We start from the raw sequence: 22,827 nt of genomic DNA, 5'->3' as shown, positions 1-22,827 counted from the left end.
TCTACTTTCATTCCATTGTCATCTGAAAAGATGCAGGGTTATATTACATCTTTTGAATTTTCTGGTGCTTTCTTTGTAGCCCAGGATGTGATCTATTTTGGAGAAGGTTCCATGGGCTGCTGAAAAGAATGTATATTCTGCTGTCCCTCGTTGAAATATTCTGTATATGTCTATTAAGTCCATTTGTTTTACAGTTTTCTTTAATTCTGAAGAGTCTTTACTCATCTTTTGCTTTAAAGATCGATCTAGTGGCATGGGTGGTGTGTTGAAATCTCTCGATATTATTGTATTTGGAGCGAAGATGGCAGATTGAGGCACTTGTGGGCCATCTGGCCTCTCTGCCCAGGGCAGGCTGCCCGGGGGAGGCCCAGTTCATATTCTGGAACGTACAAGGATCCTTAGCACATAGGAAGAACATTTCCCTCACCTCCAGGTGCTTTTATAGTCATCTCAAAACAAAATTATGAACTAAGGATTTGGCAGGTATTTCTTTGTTGTCTTCTAGAGTGGATGGATCTGCTTCTTGTATTCAGCCACTTTCCCTGCTGAAATGTGGTTATCTTTCTACACATTACCTCCATGATTTGGAAGAGAAAAGACTGCTTCCCTTTTTTTCCACCTCTCAGATTCAACACAGAGAAGGCCTTAAGATGCAGTTATCCTACTGACATCTCCAAAGAGAAAAAAAAGCAACTCACTTGGGTCTTCTGCCACAGTTTGCATAATTATAAGAAAATTATTTTGCAAGCTGAAGACCAATATTTAAAATTTGAGATAGGTGCTGGGATTGTGATTTTTGTGAATTCCTTCCCTTTTTCCAAACAAGAAGATTTAATAAATGGCAAGTATGGATGGCTTCGAGGTTTTTAAAAAATGTCTTTGAGTTTTGGCGATTATTATCATGAGCACAGTTGAAACTGCAACAGTAAATTCCAAATATTGATTACAATTTGAAAGAGATGTTAAAAAGTTACCTGAATCTCTAAATCCTGGCTCATCCTGTGACAAAGATTTACTGGACTGAAGCCTAAAGACAAGGTATCAAGATTGATTTCATATCTGAATGAACCATCACAATGGCTATACAGATTCACATTTTTACATAGATAAGAACATTTTTGGATCAAAGGAGGAAGATTTGTTAATTTCTTTTTCAGAAGTCTTGGGGCATTTGCTCTTAGGTTTTTTTTCATTCTTCTAGAAGCACCAGATAGATTATGCAGCAGCTAACCCTGTGAATGCATGTTTGTATTTAGCTGAAAGAGTGGTAAAAGAAAACACAGTTTTGAGTCCAGTGATGAAACTCTGTTGACCTCCCTGAACTGAGGGGCTGCTGTAGTACACAGTTCTTTCTCCTTTCTTAGGAGCCTATATAGCACACGAGACTTTATTTTCCATGTGACAAGGCTGGAAGAAAAATGGCAAAAGTGTTTTTTCAGTTAAGAAGATGTGATAGACCTATAAAATATCCTGACTTCAACATTGGACATACAGGAATGGAGGAAGGTTTCCATATAACTCCTTTCTCCTAAGAAGAAGCAAAAATATCTTATGTAGCACCATATGACTTTTTGACATTTTGTATTACATAATTACTTTTTTTAATAAGAAGCATAAATAACTTTTCCTTCCACTCAAGTTGGGTACTTGGACATTTGATTTATTTTTCTAGATGATAGACATAGTGTTTCACTGAAAAAGCTTTGACTTAGGTAACTTGTCCCAATTGGAATTGAACACACTATGCTAGCGAATGGGCCTCAAAGGCAATGTTCCCAATCGTATGATTGGTTGACTGTAGGTTTAGATGAAATTCAGAATCTGAAAAAACTTCAAATGAGAAAATCAGTTCCAATAAGAAGTGGGAATTTTGGAGCTGGTACAGTAGCACATGTTTGTATTCCCAGTACGTGGGAGGCTGACACGGAAGATTGCAAGTTTGAAGACGGCCTCAGCAAGTAATGAGAATCATCAACCTAATGAGACCCTGTTTCAAAAAAAAAATTAAAAAAAAAATAGGGCTGTATTTAGGAATAGCTGGGAGGTACAATGCCCCCTGAATTCAATCCTTAATACCAATAGAAAAAAGTAGGAATTTTGTGTTTGTAGACTTAGAAGAAATTGAGGGTCTGAAAAATATCTAAAAAATAGTTCCAATAAGAAGTGTGAGGAGCCGGGCGTGGTGGCGCACACTTGTATTCCCAGCATTCGGGAGGCTGAGACCAGAAGATCGCGGTTCAGGGACAGCCTCAGCTACTTAGTGCGGCCCTCTGCAACTTAGTGAGACCATGTTTCAAAATAAAGAATAAAAAAATTAGGGCAGGGAATGTAGCTTGGAGGTCAAATGCCCCTGGGTTCCATCCCCAGACCTGCAAAAAAATAAAAAAGAAGTGTAGGTCTTATGTTTGTGTCACTATAAGTTAAGAAAAAATTCAAGGTTTGAAAAAACTTCAAGGAAAATAGTTCCAGTGAAGAAATGCCAATCTTCCCAGCCAGGCACAGTGGCACATGCTTATAATCCCCAGTACTTGGGAGGCTGAGGCTGACAGGAAGATTGCAGTTTGAGGCCAACCTCAGCTACTTAGTGAGGCCTTCTGCAACTTAGTGAGGCCTTGTTTCAAAATAAAGAATAAAAAATAAGGCTGTAAGGGTGTGGCTTGTAGGTAGAATACTCCTGGGTTTCATCCCCAGTACCGAAGAGGGGGAAAGAAAATCTTTTTGTTCTCTTAGCATTATATCATGACAAACAGACTATAGTGGAAATCAGTTTTTACTTCAATGTCATCAGAGGACTACTGTATGTCAGACCCTTCATAAGAGTAAACTTCAATGATTTATTTTGAGTAGAGAAATAATTTTTAAATTTGTTAATCATCTCTCTCTTTTCTGGATTGATTACCTAGGGCCATGGGTACTATGATGCTGGGAACAGGACAGATTTACCAAAATTTGACAGTGATAGAAATGGTTCAGAATGTAAATTTTGACCATTCTAATGACTAATCAGATTGGTCAACCAGTTTGAGTCAGAACTATAAAGCTCTTTGATAAACACATAGTGTAGATAAAACATTTTTTTTAAATTTCTATAGTTTTTTAAACAATTTTATTACTGAACATAAATAGTATACATATTTTTTTAATTGAGGGAAAGTACTGTATGGCAAAGCATAATTGAACAAGATGACAAAAAAAGAAAAAGTTAATAATTTTTTTTCTAACCAAAAAAAAAAATTGTGGGTGCACCCACATTTGGGGCATAAACATTTATTATCATTATCTGTCCTTGGTTAATTGTCCGTTTTAATGAAAGGAAGTGCCTTGCTCTGTCTCTTTGGATGTTTTTTACTTTAAAGTTTGTTTTGTTGAATATCAGCTTTGCTACCCGTTCTCTTTTTTGGTCTCCATTGGCATGATATATCTTTTTCAATCCTTTCACTTTCAGTCTATGAATGTCTTTGGCTATAAGATGAGTTTCCTGCAAGCAGCATATATTTTGATTATGTTTTTTTCTTAAACCACATTGCAAGTCTATGTCTTTTAATTGGTGAGTTAAGGGCTTGATGTCCAAGGTTATTATTGAAATACGATTTTTGTTTTCTGCCATTTTGTGTTCTATCTTCTGTTTGAAATAATGTTATTTCTTCTTTACTTAGTTGCTCTGCTGATCAAATTTATCTCATCTCTGTTTCTGAAATTTTCTTCTTTTTTTCTTCTTTATGGTTTATTTCTTTAAGTATTTAAACTAGTGTTGAATTTGTATTCATAATCTTTCGAGGTTCTTCTTGAAACACTTTTATTTATCAGTCAGTTTTGAATAATAACCTTGCTGGATAGATCCGTTGTTATTTAAAGTTGTTTTTTTCCAGGGTCTGGGATATATCATACCAGTCTCTCCTACCATTCATGACTTGGGTTATAAAGTCTGGAGTAATTTTTATTGTTTTTCCCCTATATGTTACTCATCCTTTTGTTCTCACTGCTTTTAAGATTCTTTCCTTAGTCTCTATCTTGGTCATTTTGATTATTACATGGCGTGCGGAGGTCCTTCTTTGATTTTGTCTTAATGGTGTTCTAGATGTCTCCTGTATGTGTATGACCAGGTCTCATTGCATGTTTGGAAAACTCTCTGAAATTATTTCTCTGAAGAAATTATGAATACCTTTGGTCTGTACCTCTATCCCTTCTTCAATGCCTTTTATCTGTAAGTTAGGATGCTTCATTTTTATCTGTAAGTTAGGATGCTTCATGTTGTCCCATAGTTGTTGGATGTTTAGGTTTTGTTGCTGTAATGACTTCTGTATGCTGTTGACTATTGTCCCAGGGTTTTTTTAGGGGTTTTTTTTTTTTTTTTGGTGTTACTGGGGATCTTGGAAACCCTTCTACCCTCTGGGCTTCATCCCCAGACTTATTTCATATTTTTATTTGGAAACAGGGTCCCTTAAGCCAGCGAGGCTGGCTTCGAACCAGCATGATCCTCCTGTCTCTGCCTCCCAAGCGCGGGGATTACAAGCATGCACCACCCTGCCCGGTGTGTTTCCAGTTTTGAATGAACTGTTTTCTAACAGTGATATTCCGTTTTTCATTTCATCTAATCTTCCAGAATTTCTTTCTATTGCTTTCTTCATTTATTGACTCCTTTATATCATTCTAGGCCTCTTTCTGATTCTTTCTTAATGTCTCTATTTCCTATTTCATTTCCATACACTTACTGTGGGGTCTTTCATCATATTGAAGATCAAGTTTGGGAATTCTTTATTGCATTTGTATTTGTATTTCCCTTATTTCCTCATTGTTCCTAGTTCTCATATTTTCAGGGTTCTTGATTTGTTTTTCTTATGTCTTCGCATCTTCTTACCTTTTGTGTGACTCTGGATAATCTGTCTGATCCAATCTTAGCAATAGGTATTGAGAGGTATCCAGAGGTTTGATGCTTGGGTAAGCAGTGCTTTTTCAATGTTGAGGGTTGGGTAAAGAGGGGAGTAGCTGTGCTGATGGGTAGAGGAGTCATGTAAAGTAGAGGAAATGTTAATTTAAATAAGAATTTAAGTATAATAAGATAGTATCTGGTTGAGAATGAGAGAATGTTAGATAGTAGGATTCTTGTAATTAGTACAGAGTATTTAGGTATGGAGATATGAAATAGTTTGAGTATAAGACGGAGATACAGTAAGGGAAAAAATGTTTTCAGAGAAAAGGATAGGCTAGAGGGAGGAAGCTTGTAAAAGGAATGGGGGAGGGAGCAAATAAACATACATAATATAACAAAACAAGTTACAAAAACTACAAATATAAATCAAAGACAAAAAAAGCCAAGAGACGGAAAAAAGAAAAAGAACTAGAAATATTGTGAAAGAAAACAAACAAAAAAGAACAAAACAAAACAAAAAATACAGTCCTATTAAGTTACATATATAGGGCCTGGCCCATATAATATCTGTATGTCTATTCACTGTAGTAGATTCTGGAGTAAATTCCAATACCTCCCATTTGTTCCATAGCCTACTGTCAGCTTTTGAGCCCACTTTATGAGTATTTGCATCCCTTTCTCACCTCTGAGATCTTTATATTCAGGTGCCAGGGTGTTTTCCGTGTAACCTCAGGGTTCTACATTTTCCCATCCTTGGCTGTATTCTTTCTGTCCCTGGGCTCTGCATTCTCTGGCCCTAGGCTATATTATCTCTGTGTTTTGTGTTCGACACCTTCAGGCCCTGTGTTCAGCACCCTCTGACTCTGGGATCCACGACCTCCGGGTTGGGCTCTGACCTCTCTGCCTTGGGCTCTGTGATCACAGGCACTGTGCTTTTAGTTTTAGGGACCTCAGCTCTGTGCTTTCTGGGTGTGGTCTCTGTGCTTTCCAGGCCTGTGTTTTGTGCTTTCCAACCATGGGCTTTGAACTATCCAGTCCTGGGCCTGCACCTCCTTACCCATACCGGTAGAGGGTATTCAGTTGTGTCTCGGAGTCACCCCCTGTAACCCTGTGCTGGCACCATACAATGAGCACAATGGGTCCTTTCCTGTGTCTCTGGATGTTCTTACTAGACTAGCTCAGAGATGGGCCTCCAGATCTTAGCCCTCCATTGTCTCTGAAGCTGCTCTGAGTGGCCGTCCCCCAAGTAATGAGTAAAGCAACATTGTTAACTTGCTGTCCTGCAGGCCAGATATCTGGAGGGCACCGTGTGCCACCGCGGGAGCCAGCCTCTGGTAAACACACGGGCTTTTGGATCTTTTTCTGCATCTCTGAAGCATGGTGTTGGTCACTTAAAATTTGGAGCTCTGCCACAGCTTTCTGTACTTAAAGTTCCTGGGTTACTTGTTGGGATTTCTTGGGGCTGAAAAGCAGGAGCTGGCAATCGTGGTTTGGCTCTTTGCGGTGGCTGTCACATTCAGAGTATTGTATTTCCTTCCACCATGGTTCCCTTTTTTGTGGTTTTTTTTTTTTTTTTCGTAAATATCTAACACTGCTTTTTTTTGTCAAGACACTTCCTTCTCTGTTGTTGAATTTTATTTGTTACAGCTACTGAGATGTGCTGCGTCCCACAACCACCATTTTCCCTCCTTCCAAGACTTTTCGTTTCTTAGCTATGAGAAAAAATGATGCAAAAAACTGATTGAAAATGTCTCTTGAATATTCTTATTTCATTCCGTATAGATATATACTCACTGGAGAGGTTAAGGTCATATTTTTTATTTGATTAGATATTTTAATTTAATTTGATTTCCATTTTTACATTTGAGCAAGCTTCATACTCTTTTCTATAATGACTTTACTAATTTACATTCCTACCAGAAATGAGAAAAGGAGTTCCATTTCTCTATTCTCACTAGTACTTGTTTTCTTCTTTTTTATAATAGCTACTCTAGCAGATATGAGGTGATATTGTGTCTGTGATTTGCATTTTCCTAGTGATTAGTGAAGTTGAGAGCAGTTTTTAGGTACCTGTTGAATATCTGTATGTCTTCTTTTGAGGGAGGTTTATCTAAATCTATTGTCCACTTCTTAATCAGGTTATTTGGATTTTATGAATTGAGTTTTTTAAATTTCTTAAGTATTCTTGATTTTAGTCCCTTATCTGATGCATGTTTAGCAAACCTATTTTTTCATTCTGTTCCTTGACTCTCCACTCTATTATTTATTGCTTCCTTTAAATAGAAGGAATGTGTAGAAGCCTTTCCGTTTGTTGTATTTTTCTATTTTCGTGTACTTTTAATATCAACTCTATGATTTTGAGGTCTTAGATAATAATTGTTTTGGTAGCCAAAAATTGTCAAAGATATCTCACTTTGCCAATCCTTGTTGAAAAATGAAGCAATCCCCCAAAATGTACTCATGTAAAAACAACACACACACCTTTTACAATAATTAATGCAAATTAATTAATCTATCTCCCTGTATAAATATTTTTCTCATTCAAAGTAATAACCATTAATAAACTCCATTATGCTAACAATATACCAACTTAATCCCTGATTTTCCTCTCTGAAAATAAGATTTTGACCACATTTTAGTTTTCCTGAGAAAATAGTAGCTATCTCATACAAAATCTTCAGTGTCCTGAATAACCTATAATTTATCTGTGACCTAGCTGATTAATCAACTCAGAGGAATATTAATAGTTATTATAATGATTATAAAAATAGTGAGCAGTACTTAATTTTTTTACATTTTATTATTTATTTCTATTGGTGAATTATCAAGCAGGACTTATATAGTCTTCTTGTTGATTAGTCAGTATTCTAAATTATTTGCTTTTAACAAAATCATTTTATTTTCACATAAGCCATATGAGCTATATAATATTATGACCATTTTTTACATAAGGACAATGAGACTCCAAGAGATTAATTACCTTGGTAATGGTCAGATCAGCACAAACTATTAGAAGAAGGTGTTAGTCCAATGCACTTTTCTTTCAGAACCCATGCCTGCAACAGCCAATGTCATTCTCTTTTTTTAGTATATTTTTGTATTTTGGTGGCATGTTCTCCAGTAACTGCTTGAGAAAAGAAGCATGGAAGGTCAATTTTTTTAAGCTCTTGCTACTTAACCCTAATACCCTAATACCTGTTAGATAAGTACCACAATATAGAATTACAAATTGTAAATATGTTTTTACTAAGAATTTTCTAGAATTTGCTCATGTCTTTTGGCTTTCAAGATTAACCTAGAAAAGCTAAATGCAATTGATATTTTAATTAAAATTCAGTCTTTTACATGTTATCTTTCTCTCCCTCTCTCCCTCCCTCCATCCCTCTTGCAAATCCATTAGTTTGGGTCTTTCATCCTTAATTGTAGTAGGCATTTGTGAGTTTGTATAGTCTTAAAATGTATTATTCAATAATTTCACCTTGTCCAATATCTGTTCTTTTCCCATTCTTCTAGTTTAACTTTCCAGGCATACCTCTAATTTTAAAAAAGTGTTTTTCCTGTTTCCATCATAAAATTATTCTAGTTTTCTTTTGTATATGATTTTACTGGCAACTTTTAATTGCTTTAACCTTGATTTTGTTTAATGAAAGCAGTGTCTCATCTCTCTGAGATATTATTCATATATATTTTAAGCTGTTTTCTGCTCCCTACATCTTACTCTTGTTTTCTTTTGCTGGGCTTGTTTGCCTTGGGGAGTCTCCTCTCTCTCTCTCTCTCTCTCTCTCTCTCTCTCTCTCTCTCTCTCTCTCTCTCTCTCTCTCTCCTTATTTCTTTACTATTTAATAGTAAAGATTGAACCCCCAGGACCATTCTACTTCTTACCTACATCCCCAGCTCTTTCTTTTATTTTATTCTTTATATTTTAAGAGTCTCTCTAGGTGATTAAGAGTCTCCCTGAGTTGCTTGAGGCTGGCCTCAAATCTTCAAACCTGCTGTCTCATCCAAGTACTGGGATTACAGGCATTCACTACCACACCCAGATTTGTCTTTTATTTTGTGTTAGAACTTATTCTCAGATGTCTGTTATTCCTAGACATCTCTTTACATTTAATAAAGAGATATGGTATCTTAGTTAACATATTCACGGCTATTTCCTATATTCCAGTAATTTGACCAATAACTTAGAGAAAGGAAGGTTTGTTTGCTCACAGTTTTTTTTTTTTTTTTTTGGAGACCTCCGAGTTCAGTCCATGTGAGGCCAGAGTGTGGAGCTGGAGCTTAGAAGGGAGAGGGAGGTGGAGAGCAGAGCACATAAGCTCTGCTCCTCACATCACAGAGGCCAAAAGCAAGGAAGAGAGAGCAAGCAGGCAAGAAGACTCAAAAACACAAGCAAAATTGCTCAGGCCACACCTCACTGGTCTCCTCATCCTCAGAGACACAACTTTCTAGCCACACCCCACTGGTCTAGGCCACCACAACCCATTACAATGGACTTCTCTATACATCAGCTCTCCAGGGGTGCTCTGCATCTAACCATAACTCACAGCATGCTCCGGTAGGCTTGTGGCAGTGGTTTGCTTCACTAAAGAGATTTCATCAGGTCACTTTCTGGCCTTGGTACTGGAGCAATTGCTCTTGAGCCAATCACTTTACCTTTCCCAAATAAAAGCAGTAGCCTGGCTGCTAGGATTAAAAACTAAAGAAATGTTTTGGGGTGATAGAGGAAATTCTGTGTGTATGATTCGCCATAGGAGGAGCTAGATAATGGATTTCAATTTTCTTCATATAGTTGAAGCTCCTTGGAAAACTTCTAGTCATCTCTCCAATTTTGGGTCTATAATTGTCTTCTCAGACTCTTGTCAAACTTCAGACTGTCATTGTCAGTACACTGTAGACCTACAAGTTTAAGTATCTCTCATGTTAAAATGATTATCTTATTACATTAAAATCATTTAGTTTCTATTATCCATAGGGCAGATGCTGTATCTTTTTAACTGAGAAGCTTGGGTTTTTGAACAGTGACTACCACACAGTTGACACTGAAGACATATTTTCTGTAATAAATAGTTTTCTGAAGATTGAATTTAGTTTGGCTTGTTGGCACATGCTTGTCATCCCAGCATTTGGGAGGCTGAGACAGGAGGATTACAGGTCGTGACCAGCCTCAGCTACTTAGTGAGGCCCTTTGCAACTCAGTGAGACCCTGTTTCAAAATAAATAATACAAAATAGGTCTGGGGATGTATTTTGGAGGTAGAATGCACCCTGGGTTCAACCCCCAGTACTGCAAAAAGAAAAGAAAAGGAAAAAAAAAAGATTGAATTTGATTATGTTACTCCTCTTATCAATGGTTAGTCTTAAATATATCATTTAAGTCTTAAATATATAATTTCTTGGCTCCTTAACATGACATCTACCTCTCAGGGTTCATTTGATAGTCAAATTAAACAATCTAGATGAGAAAGAACCTAGTTAACCATAAACTTTAATTGTAAATAGTTTTATTGTTACAAGTCCAACACCTTATTAATAAATTATTGTTAAAATTACAGTGCATTAAGCCAGGTATAGTGATGAACACCCATAATCCCAGTACTTGGGAGGCTGATACAAGAGGATCTCAGGTTTGAGGCCAACATGTGGTTAAATTAGTGAGACTCTGTTTTAAAACAAATAAAATAGAGCTAGGGGTGTAGCTTTGAGGTAGAATGTCTGTGAGTCAACCCTTAGTACCACAAAAAGAATTATAATGAATTAAGCATAGTATTATGATTCCCTAATATAAAAATGGTAAAGAGAACTCTGCTATTTATTGAACAACTGTCTCTTTTTCTCTGTCCAAGTACTCTCTGCCTCTGATCTTAAACTCACGGTTCTACATCTTATTCCTCGTGCTGTGCCTTCTCTGGCTTCAAATGCTACTGGGAGACTCCTGTTTCGCCCCACTTAAGGGATTCTCTATTTGCCATCTGGACTGTCTGGAACACCCCTCAGTCCACTGAATCTCCTGCTTAGACATCATATCCTGAGATAGTCTCCTCAGACCACTCCTATTTCACTTTCCTCTTTCCTAGATTTACTCATTTCCTTTAATAAATTGTCATATCCAACTAGGATGTAAGGCCAACAGTGCAAATACTTCTGTGTGTTTTGTTCACTGTTGTACTTTTAGTGGATGCATAAATAACAAATATAACAAATAAACATTTGTTGAATAAAGTTGCATATGACATCTGTCAGTCTCTGTTCTTAAATCATATACATGATCTCATTTAATATAAATCATCATATCACAACTCTGACATGAGATTGATAATATATAGCATTGTTGCAATATAAACTTCAATTCTTTCATATAGCCACAGACTTCATTTATTAGAATTTATAGTTTACTTTTTAGGCATTGTTTTAATCATATTTATGGTATTTTAAATATGATAAAAGCAATATTATATGTGTAACTTTTTCTCTTTTTTCCATCAGTAAAATGTTTCTTTTTCAGATCGAGGATAAATATAGGACTCAGTGTGCATTTTGGAGCTATTCACCTGATAACATGAATGGCAGCTGGTCTTTGGAAGGCTGTGATCTGATATATTCAAATGAGACCCATACTTCATGCCGCTGTAATCACCTGACACATTTTGCAATTTTGATGTCTCCTGGTCCTTCAATTGTAAGACAAATTTTCATTTCCTATTTTAAAATTTGTCTATATTCCCTTTCCTGCTTTTACTTTACACATATTCAAAAAAGTAATGTTTACATTTTTCTTAAGTATAAGTAGCTTATTTAATTTCATTATCAAACCCAAATATTATCTTTATTTTAGTCTTTGTTTTTCCCTACTTTCTAGGACATATATAATTTGGATTTTAGGTTATTTCTAATCCAGATTTATCTGGTCTATAATATCTGGTAAATTAGATGTCAAACAAAATATTTATCACTCAGCCCTTAATATTTATACTGCTTTCCAGGTCCATTTATACATTTTAATGAATCAGGGAATTTAAGAGTCTTTTCATTTATATTGAAAATTTATTGTTACTAGCAACAAATTCACCAAAATATTTGACACCTGATCAATAAACTTTAGCACATATATAACTAATACTTTATGTAAAAACCTATAAGATTTTCAAAAATGAAAAATCTAAGGTGAATAGCTTCATATTTGTTTTAGCAATATCTTACTTACATAGCTATTATATAATTTTATGTTTTATCTCTTTATCATGTTTTCAGTAGATTACAGATTTATTTTCATGCATGCTTAGAATAGAATCCACTATTAAGTATATAAAATGCCCCATTAATCTGCCTAAAATAATGTTAATTTTAAAGATTTTTTTCAGGTTATTAATTAAGCAAAGACATTTCTATTCTGTATATAAAAATAAGTGTTCATTTGGTTGGAATAAAACCAACATTTTTCATTTCAGAATCTCTAAACTATACTATTTTGGTCATTCTCATATTCAGCTTTTCTTATACCTTTGTTTAATGTGTTTTAGATGAATCACTGCATAGAAAAAAGACTTGTACTTACCACTGAAAAATCTGTTTTAATTAACCATGTTCTCATTACAATAATGAATTGCCTTTCCAATATCATGAAACTGATGATGACCACATTGTTAAACCATATACCAATGAATGCTATGCTTAGGGGAAAGTCACTAATTAGAGCGCTGTTAAAGTGTTTCATGATTTATATCCGCTTTCTCTGGATACTGAGAACTTTTCAAAAGTATAAAATTTTTCTCATCTAAATGCACATTTGTATTTTTACATTTTATGAACACTTTGATTAATGGTTTGCCAGGAAAAGGAAGTTCATTACATGTGTAGTTCTTTTTGACAAGTTTCTGAGTCATTCTCTGAACACTTTTATTATTATTTTCCCTTAGGGTATTAAAGATTATAATATTCTTACAAGGATCACTCAACTAGGAATCATTATTTCACTGATTTGTCTTGCCATATGCATTTTTACCTTCTGGTTCTTCAGTGAAATTCAAAGCACCAGGACAACAATCCACAAAAATCTCTGCTGTAGCCTGTTTCTTGCTGAACTTGTTTTTCTTGTTGGGATCAATACAAATACTAATAAGGTAAGTAGACCCTTCTACCATCTATGTTTTATTTTTTATTATTATCTTCCTAAATATTTCAGTCGTATAAGCATAAATTACAATTAAGAGATTAATGGAGGAAACATACTGTATAGGTTTTTTTTCCTAAGCTACCGTAGGTTTGGTAACAGTGACATACCTAAACAACTTATTGAATCCACTAAGCAAAAATATGTCTCATTATGATGAATTATTGAGGTAAATTAAAACTTTGCAATAAACTAAAGAAACAATTGTTTTGTTTTTAGATGGACATTGCTGACCAAGAAAAACTAAATATATGAGTTGAATATAAAGTTATTTTAGGGTAGGAACTAAACACAAAGGAGCTGGGATTAATCAGGTGGATAAATTCTATAAATCTAGAGCTGATTATGTAGAGCTGATTATCTTCACTTTGCTCAATGCTCATCTCCCACTATTACTGAATTTGGGTCTTAACAATTAACTCCCTTTTGCATGAATCTAGGTCATCCTCAAAGCAGACACTAAAAATGGGCTTAAACATGCAATAATTGTATTAGGAAAAATGACTGCAAGGGGAAACAGGAGGCAAGGTTTAGAAAGCCAGCTCCACAATGCAGGATTGAGCCCCAGTGAAGGACAGAGGGCAGCAGAGGAGCAGGTGGAAAGTTTACCCAGCAGTGACTTTCTAAGGAAAATGTGACACAGTGGTCAAGGAGACTTTGGGAATCCTTGAGCCAAAGTCACCATTCCAAGGAATCTCCTTTTCCCAGAAACAAGGATGTCTTGGTATCACTACTTTTCTCACTTGTGAGCTGGAAGCAGGAACATGGCAGAAGGGTTCATTCAACAACAGCAGTTGAAGCCCAGGTCAATGATACTCCTTGCTGTAGGATATTGAAGAAGTATGATCTCACGACCACAAAACACAAAAGTGCCGCCATTTTTTCATTTCTCTTAGAAGTCTTGCAAGGACTGGAACTAACTTTCAAATCATATTTAACTGAAAGCTACCTCAACTTTATTTAAGAAGTTAACAATCAATTATAAAGGGTTTCTTCTGAAGTAAATGTCACAATCTGTTTTAAGAGTGTGCACGAGACTATAAATGCCATATCTGTTTTTGTATTTTGTAGCAGGATTCAGGAAACCTCTCAACTTTACATATTCCCGCAGTCCTCCAATGCCTATTTCCTCTTTGAGTTCCCTCCCACCATCAGCTTTGCTCCAAAATGATTCTTTGTTATGTGTGTTTTCAACTCTCTCCTATCAAATCCTTTCCAAGTTGTTTCTTCAATTCTAAGTTCTTTGCAAAGCAGTTCCCAAACTTTAACTGGCAGTGAATTTTCTGTTCATAAACTTATATAGATCTCTTCAACATATTTTATTATATAATATCATTATTTTTGAATTAGAAAATATATATCCTCTTTCCAATGATAGATCCTGTTAGTTCTACTAATTAGATTGATTGTTACTGATCATTTTTCTATTATTTATTATAAGTCTAACAGAGTTTCTAGATGTGAAGCAAATACTTTTAAATCATGTTTAACTGAAAGCTATCTGAAATTTATTTAAGAAGCTTCCAACCTAAAGCAATTCTATAATGAATATTTTGAAAAATATATCAATTGTCTATTTTTTAAATTTAATTTTGTTAGTTAATCAAGATATTTATTTTGTTTCACATAGTACACTAACAATTATTATTCTTTGAGAATGAATAAAATGAAAGAGGGGAGAGATATCCTCAAAACAGAAATCAAATTAAATCATAATACCTTCACTAAAATACTGTGGTTGACATGTGAATAATCTACAATTTGTCACATACACAAAGGTATAAATATGATAAGTCTCTGAATAAGTAACTCTATTCTGTCATGGGATTGGTTAAAGCTTCTTACTGATAATGTGTAGTTCTTTTTTAAAATCAGCTAGAAGTACTGCATCTTAAGAAACTGACACAACACTAATATTTTAGTGTGATCAATTGTGATATAAAGTGAAATAATGATCTGAAATGGCATAATACATGAAGTGAGTACAGATTTAATGTTATGATAAACACTGCTGGTGGCTTCTTTCTTTTATTTGTAGCTCTTCTGTTCAATCATTGCCGGGCTGCTGCATTACTTCTTTTTAGCTGCCTTTGCATGGATGTGCATCGAAGGCATACACCTCTATCTCATTGTCGTGGGAGTGATCTACAATAAGGGATTTCTGCATAAGAACTTTTATATCTTTGGCTATCTCAGCCCAGCTGTTGTAGTTGGATTTTCAGCAGCATTAGGATACAGATATTATGGCACCACCAAAGTGTAAGTTAAAATACATTTTCAACACAATTTTAAATATACTTTGTTGTACATATCTGAGGATGTTACTTTGTTAAATTCCTGGCACACATATTTATATATTTTGTCTATTGTCTATTTTTCAGATGTTGGCTCAGCACAGAAAACAACTTTATATGGAGTTTTATAGGACCAGCATGTCTAATCATTCTTGTACGTATATATAAAATTGTTATAAAAATTAAAAAGAGTTATGACTAAAGGGTGCTTAAAAATTCCTAGCAACCAGACATTTTGCTTCTAAAAAATAATGTCGAACATTTTATATTATTTAATTTACTCACATTTTGCCTATATTTCAATTGAGAAAATATGTATCCTGTAAAACTTCAAGCAATTGTAATTATTTGCCCCTCTTGGGGTAGCAAATTACAGGAAAAAAATACATTTTTCACTTATCAGTAGTGTCTTGGCATACTTCAATACTGAGAGTGTGCCAACCAGCTGATAATCTGGTATTGCAGATGTTTACTTTATTTAATCTTTTATCGATGATCGGTCATCTTTGAAGATTAGACTGTCATCTTTATAGTTTTATCATCTTTATGTACCCTGTCATCATAAAGTGATTTTAAACTAAATTGCAACATCAGAGACAAGAACCCACTATTTCTCATGAGCAGACAAGTCATATATTGATAGTCCTATTTCAGCAAGGAAGAGAGCCTTTTAATTCTTATTGAAAGTGGTTTCAAACCTACAAATTTGGCAGGTGTTATATGTCCCATTCTAAATAAAGACATTTTTATATGTCTCAAGAGCATTTCTAAGTGCTGAAAGTTTTCAACAGCATTCTGAATATAATAGTCTGTCAGTGAGTCTGGGAGGTCTGACAAGACTCCAGAAAGGAATGAATTGTCAGCAGAGAAGCTGTGGCAATATTTTGGACAACTTTGTTCTGTATGTTTTGACCAAAAGCTAGCTATCCATTTTGAATTTCTTTTTTATATTTTTTTACTCTTTTCCCTTGAATCTTTTATGATTGCAAGGGTGCTGCTAAGTGGAGGAAGCCTTGAAATATAAATAAGAGAATTCTCATCAAGCTTTGCTTTTTTAATAGTGTGGGTAAAATTAAGTACATTGAGAACTTATACTTCCTGATCATCACAGAAAATTGTTTCTAATTCTAGAAATTAACCTAGCAAGATTTTTTTAACCATTGGCTGGATTTTTAGCTAAAATATTTTGAGCTGATTTATTCTTTAAAAAACTCTGTATTTTCAATCCACATAAGAATATACACTAAATAGATTCACATTCTCACATAGGCCTTTATTGGTGGCCATCTCTAATATTGTACAAGTGAATTCTGTGGAACAATGATTCTTAGGGATTAGATGAAAAATAGCAAGATATGATTTATGCTGAAAACAGGAAAAATGAGAGCATGCTTTTGTAAAGTAAGAAAAACATTCTCTGAAATCAGCTTTTACGGTTGCTTATATGAGAGGAAAGGATAACTTTAGATTATTTTATAGTAAAGTACACAGACTTTAAAAATGGGCTTATTTAAAAATGAGTCCTGTGAACTTTCCAGAAGTCTGACTACCACCACACTGGTCTAGTCTGAAATTAATGATCCAATTTATTTTCTGTAATCCTTTTAGTATGATAATCCTTCCCAGGTTAACCAAAAGGTCAGGATACTTAAAAAATGAGGGAAGCACCTCAGTTTTCTCTAAAATTAAATAATCGCTTTTTATTTATACTACTATTTAAAATAGCAGAAACTCCATTACTGAATCAAAGTGAATTCATGACTTCTAGTTATCCTTGTTCTGTAGGAACAACCACATATTATTGTAACAGCTACATAACATGATATTAGGTGAAACTTTCGCTCCTGCCCCATAATAGTTTCTAGTCCAAAGACAGTCAAAAACACTGACCATCTAACAGTTTTGACCTGGCACGATCCATAGGTCTTGGAAAGGATAATAGAACCAATGATAATATAGTAAAAATACTGGAAAGAGGGTTTCCATGGGATGGTGGCCCACAGTAAGGAGTCATTATCCTTGGGAGAATAAAATGTTTTCTACAGAAAGAATTTTTTTTCCTGGACAATAAGAAAAAAAGTGGTGTTCCCTCATCTTTATTAGACAAAGAGTAGAGAAGTATTCCAAATTATTTATAGAAAGGAGAATCTGAAACAGTAAAAGGAAAACCAACATCCTGATCCCAGATCACTAATGTGCCTGTAGAGCTTTCAAGCCACCCTGGTATGTAAAAAGAGCAGAGCACGATGCCCACATTGTTTTCAAGAATCTAACTTATATCCCCTGACTTGAGGCCAAATGTGAACACAGAGACTAACACCTGTTTTTGTTTGGAGTGTTCCGCAGGCTACATGGTTACTAGACTATGCTTCAACAGCAGGGATGGAAAGAGTTATTGTATGGTGTGCTTAGGAATAAAATGCTGAGGAAACACAAAGACTCCTGCTATTCCATGAACAAAAAAAGTTAAAGAGAATAGGGGGTGGAGGCCTGCCCAGATCAAATGGAATTATGTACAACCCCAAAAATAGGCTGGGTGGAGACATGGCTGCCTCCCTCAGAAGAATAGAAGGTCTAAGATGGGTCATATAATTTCAGTGCACCAATAGCAATATTTAAATAAAGGGACAAGGATGGAAAAGAAATACAATAAATGTCAAAAAGATAGGTGTTTTATAAATGGGGACCATCTTATGAGTCAAGAGTATCAGTAGTAATAAAAGCCAAACCAAAGTCATATCATGCAGCTTTCTCCATCTCCAACAGGTGATCAAATTGTTCTAGCCCCGAAGAAGAGAGAAAATGAGTCTGAGAAATGAAAATACAGTATCCTAGGACCAATCTTGAGACACACTCATCCACATGGATGCAAACCATATATACTACAAAGTTCTGGAAAGGAAAGAGAAATAAAGGCCAGATTTTTCAAATGTAAAATTATTAAAAGCTTAACTCTTAGGTTTATATTAGTCAGTTATGTTTCAAAGAACAAAGTAATTTTTATGTTAAGAAATTTCTCCTATCCAAAGTTAAGATTCCTTTCTAAAGTAAGTAGGAATTTTCAAAACCAATCACTTACCATTCTGGGACAGCAATTACCTACCTACTCACTTGAAAGTCATCATCACATGCTTGGGAATGTTCTGGTAGGTAAAAGTACCAAGATAGGTAACTAAGTCCGGACTTATTGCTAATTGGGTGCTCTGAACATGATAAGAGTGCAGATAAAATATAGAAATTATGCTCTACCTGCTCTAGTACCAATGAGAAAGCAAGATAAAATGACAAAGAATAATATGTGATTAAATGTAAGTGATGCTGGTGGGTTATAGGAAAGATTCTAAGTCATTATAATTGTCCAGTAATTCTTCATCAAGATATAGAGCCTCATTGATGGATATAACAGGAAGCAGATTAGCTTTATATGATAGAAAATGAGAAGAAGAGCCGGGCGTGGTGACACACTCTTGTAATCCCCGTGCTTGGGAGGTGAAGACGGGAGGATCACGCAGGTTTGAAGCCAGCCCCGCTGGCTTAAGAGACCCTGTTTCCAAATAAAAAAGTATAAAATAGGTCTGGGAGTATAGCCTGGAGGTAGAAGGGCTTCCAGGAACCCCAGTACCATAAAAAAAAAAAAGAAAGAAAAAGAAAATGAGCAGAAGACTTGAAGTAGGAACTAAAGTTCTACAAAATCCTGTAAGCTTACGAAGTCCCTTTGGAGGGAGAACAAGGGCCAGAGCAACAAACAGCATTGGAAGCCAGGCAATACCTGAATACACTGAACTGTAATTACTCTATTATTAAAAGTATCCAAAGATTATCTTTGATGCGTTCCTCACTCCCTAATCTAGATTGGCATTGACTTTTTTTATTAAATTTTTATCTCCCTAAATAAATGCATCTATTCATCTTTCCCCCCACGTTTATAGTCAGGCCTGCGCTACCCTTCACTAAAGTTTTGTTATTAACAATGACACCTAGAATTCTTTTAATTTACAACTTACTGAGTATATACTACTTTTGAGACACATAACTAATATTTTAATGCTCACTCTCCTTAAATCACCTATATTTTTATTATGCTATTTTATATTTAAAGACATAAAGGGTTTTAACTCAAGATGTTATATAATTCAAAGCTACAAGTTTTGACTAAAATATAAAATCATGAAGTCTAGTTGATGGACCTACAGCTATAAGTCTACAAATAAATGTTGGGACTAGAACTTAGAACTATTTCTCTCCTTATTCTAAAATTCACATTTCATTTTACATTGCCTCTTTTGAAATTGTCTTCTAATGTATCTTTCTGCTACTATTCTCTCTCATTGCATGCTAATCTACATAGAATATACTCCTTCAAAATAAACTAAGACAATGGGAACTATATGTAATAACTATAAAAATAGTATTTTAAGCTATAGTATACCCATGGCAAGTTTCTAAGTATTAACCATGTATTAGCATGTTTTGTTGAATTCTTTACACACCCTGATGAGAGTGGTGTGTATGTGTCATGTGTGTGGTTTATTTTGAAGAAGAAAGTAGAGACAGAGTGATTGCACAGCTTGCCCAACAACTATCCATTAGCCTAACTGCAGTTGCTTTCAAATTTCAAATTTATTATCTCCAGGCTGAAATCCAGTGATGACAACTCCCCTTTGCCTATATTCTAAATATGATAGGCTAGAATATAAAGTTCTCAGTAAGCTAGCTACACTCTCCCAGCTTATTACACACCATAGACCACTCTAAGAAATTTATCCTTTATAGATTATCTTCTGTCCCTTGATATTGGCTTGGCCATTGTACTCAGTAATCCCACCACCTCATGTAAAGGGCCCCTGCCTGAAACCTTATTATTGATTAAAGCACAGAGTCATGAAAACATTGTCCAGGTTTGTAATTGATCACTGTTTCAGACATGTTCCTATAGAATTTCGATTCTAACCCTGTTCAGGGTCTTTTAATGTTCTGTTTTGTAGCACATGATAATTTCCTTAGTGCATTCTACTACTTTTATGTTCATTCTATAATATAAAAGTGCCGACTCCTCAGTGATTATCTTTGTGTTTTAATTGATTCATTAATAAAACCATAGTAATACTTGAGGCAGGAAGAGAGCATATGATCGTTCCTAAATTATTTGACCACACTGTGATCTGGTTCCTAATATGCAAATGAAGACAGCAATGTCAGCCACATAAAAGAATACAGTAAATAAAAAATGAAATTGTAAAGACATCTAATCTTTAACAATTAAAAAAGGAAAAATTTTGTATTAAGATTAAATGGAAGCAAATTATAAAACCATAATTTTCATAGCCAAAAATAATGTGATAAATTGTGCAAGAAAATATAATATATATATATATATGTTTGTAAATTATGACTTAAAATATTGGTGAGTGTGTGACAGCTCTTAACTATACCAAGTTATATTTATAAAATATGTGCTCTTACTGTATAGAATTTGTTTTCTCTAGTGTGCTCTGCTAGAAAATAATAACTAAAATAAAGTGAAGTGAAAGAGTTAACAGAATAAATAGTACTTATTTTATAGAACAAAGACAAAATCTAAGCAAACCTTCAGATTCATTTAATATTTATTTATTTATTTATTTATTTATTTATTTATTTATTGTACTGGGGAGGATTGAACCCAGGGCATTCTACCTGTAAGCTATATTCTCCGCTGTTTTCAAAACGGTCTCCCTAAGTTAGCATGGTTGTCCCAAACCTGCAATCCTCCTTTCTTGGCCTCCCAAGTATTGGGATTACAGATGTGTGTCACCAAACCCTGCTAAACCTTCTATTGTAAATAGATAATTAGGGGCAACTCTTTTATGACTTTAAATGTGGGACAAGATTTATTTTACAGATTTCTTTGAACAAATCTAGAAAAATTTGTTCTCCAGTGGAGGTAAAATTCAATAAAACAATTTGAAATCTACATGAAATGTCTTTCGTTCATACATGAAATCTTTCTATTTTATCTGTAGAGTAAGGATTACATACTTTAAATGATATTTACTTATTTTTAAGAATCAAGCTGGGTGTTGTGGTGCATGCTTGTAATCCCAGCATTTGGGAGGCTGAGAGAGGAGGATCACAGTTCACAACAGCCTAAGCTACTCAGTGAGGCTCTTTGCAACTTAGTGAGAGCTTGGTTCAAAATAAATAATAAAAAATAGGGCTGGAGATATAGCTCGAGGGGAGGTAGAATGCCTCTGGGTTCCATCCCCAGTACTGCAAAAAAAAAAAAAAAAAAAAAAAAAAAAAGAATGGAGCCTTGGTGTATAGCTGGTTTGGAATTATATTGTAAAATGCCTTTTGAGACAATATGTAAATGAATGAGAACAGATGTAGTTCAGCACAGTGACTTTTTTTGCCCTTAGGTATGTTGTTTCAAACAAATATCCAAGCTTTTCATCTACTCTGATAAGTGTTAGCCACTTAGGTATTTGAATAGCAACATTTTCTGCATTGATCATATGAAAGTACTTCCTCAGGTGTTGACTCATTAATATTAAGAATCTCTTAAATTCTGAAATATGAACCAGTGACCCCATTGATTCTGTCTATAAATCACTACATTTAAAATTTAAGATTGTAATTGTACATGAAAGGGCCTGGCTATGCTTTTGAAAGACTGAGCTGTTCAAGAAAGAGACTTCTAAGACTTTGTAAAGCAAGCTGCAAACTGAAGATAATTTCTATCATTTTCTTCAATAATTTAATCTTTAATTATGAATTCTTTCAATAAAAACTATACAAGCTATTAGATTTGAGTACACATATATAAGGAGTTTGTAAAAAAATAATTGAACTTTTAAATAGAAACTGAACTTCCCCATAGATATGTTGTTAAGTATTGAAGAATAAAATTTGCTTGATTGAAGCAAATACTAATTAAGCTGTGTCCAAATAAGGTATTTTCTTTTAAAAGTATGAGATTTCATTAGAATTTAAATCAAAACTCTTATAATTGAGCGTTGCGGGGTTGTTACTCTTACCCACATCTTTCTAGATTTGCCTAAAACTTCCCTCAGTATTTTGTGGTGGTCTCCTCTACAATTATTCTTTCTGTGGCTTCAGTTTTCCCAAGATATACCTATTAAAACCTACCAGAAGATTAATTCTTTATATAATTTACAAGACAGACCATATTATGTTCATATATTGTGTGGTATATTTTCATTATATTTTTAATTTCCAAATTGTCCAAAATTGAAAGGACTATAAATATCACAAGATTGTATAAATCTGAATATTCTATTCTGCACTCAGAGCTTCTATGGCTATTTTTTTCTTAATATTTATTCTCTTTCCCTCTGGATCTTTGCTTTTTGTGTGTATGTGTACATTTGTTTACAATTTTAAAAACTAAATTGTTTATAACCTACAATATATCATATTCATCTTTCCTCATTAGAATATTCAATTCTACCATTTTTAATCATTGCATACCATAAGTATATAATAATACTTAACCAA

General features: G+C 34.5%; 1 protein-coding gene across 1 annotated transcript in view; it reads left to right on the top strand.

Annotated features, from left to right (window-relative positions):
• ADGRL4 (adhesion G protein-coupled receptor L4) overlaps positions 1-22,827 on the top strand; it is a gene marked incomplete at both ends in the record, with an annotated part of 121,487 nt that overhangs the window by 86,340 nt on the left and 12,320 nt on the right. Inside the window, 4 exons of the mRNA XM_080692800.1 lie at positions 11,372-11,545; positions 12,783-12,986; positions 15,075-15,295; positions 15,418-15,484. Coding sequence (XP_080548926.1) covers positions 11,372-11,545; positions 12,783-12,986; positions 15,075-15,295; positions 15,418-15,484 — 666 coding nt within the window. The remainder of the gene's footprint in view (positions 1-11,371; positions 11,546-12,782; positions 12,987-15,074; positions 15,296-15,417; positions 15,485-22,827) is intronic.

The sequence above is a fragment of the Muscardinus avellanarius genome (assembly GCF_963383645.1).
Source record: "Muscardinus avellanarius genome assembly, chromosome: 3".
Lineage (NCBI taxonomy): Eukaryota > Metazoa > Chordata > Mammalia > Rodentia > Gliridae > Muscardinus > Muscardinus avellanarius.
The sequence above is the reverse complement of the archived record's forward strand: the minus strand, read 5'-3'. Positions and strand labels throughout refer to the sequence as shown.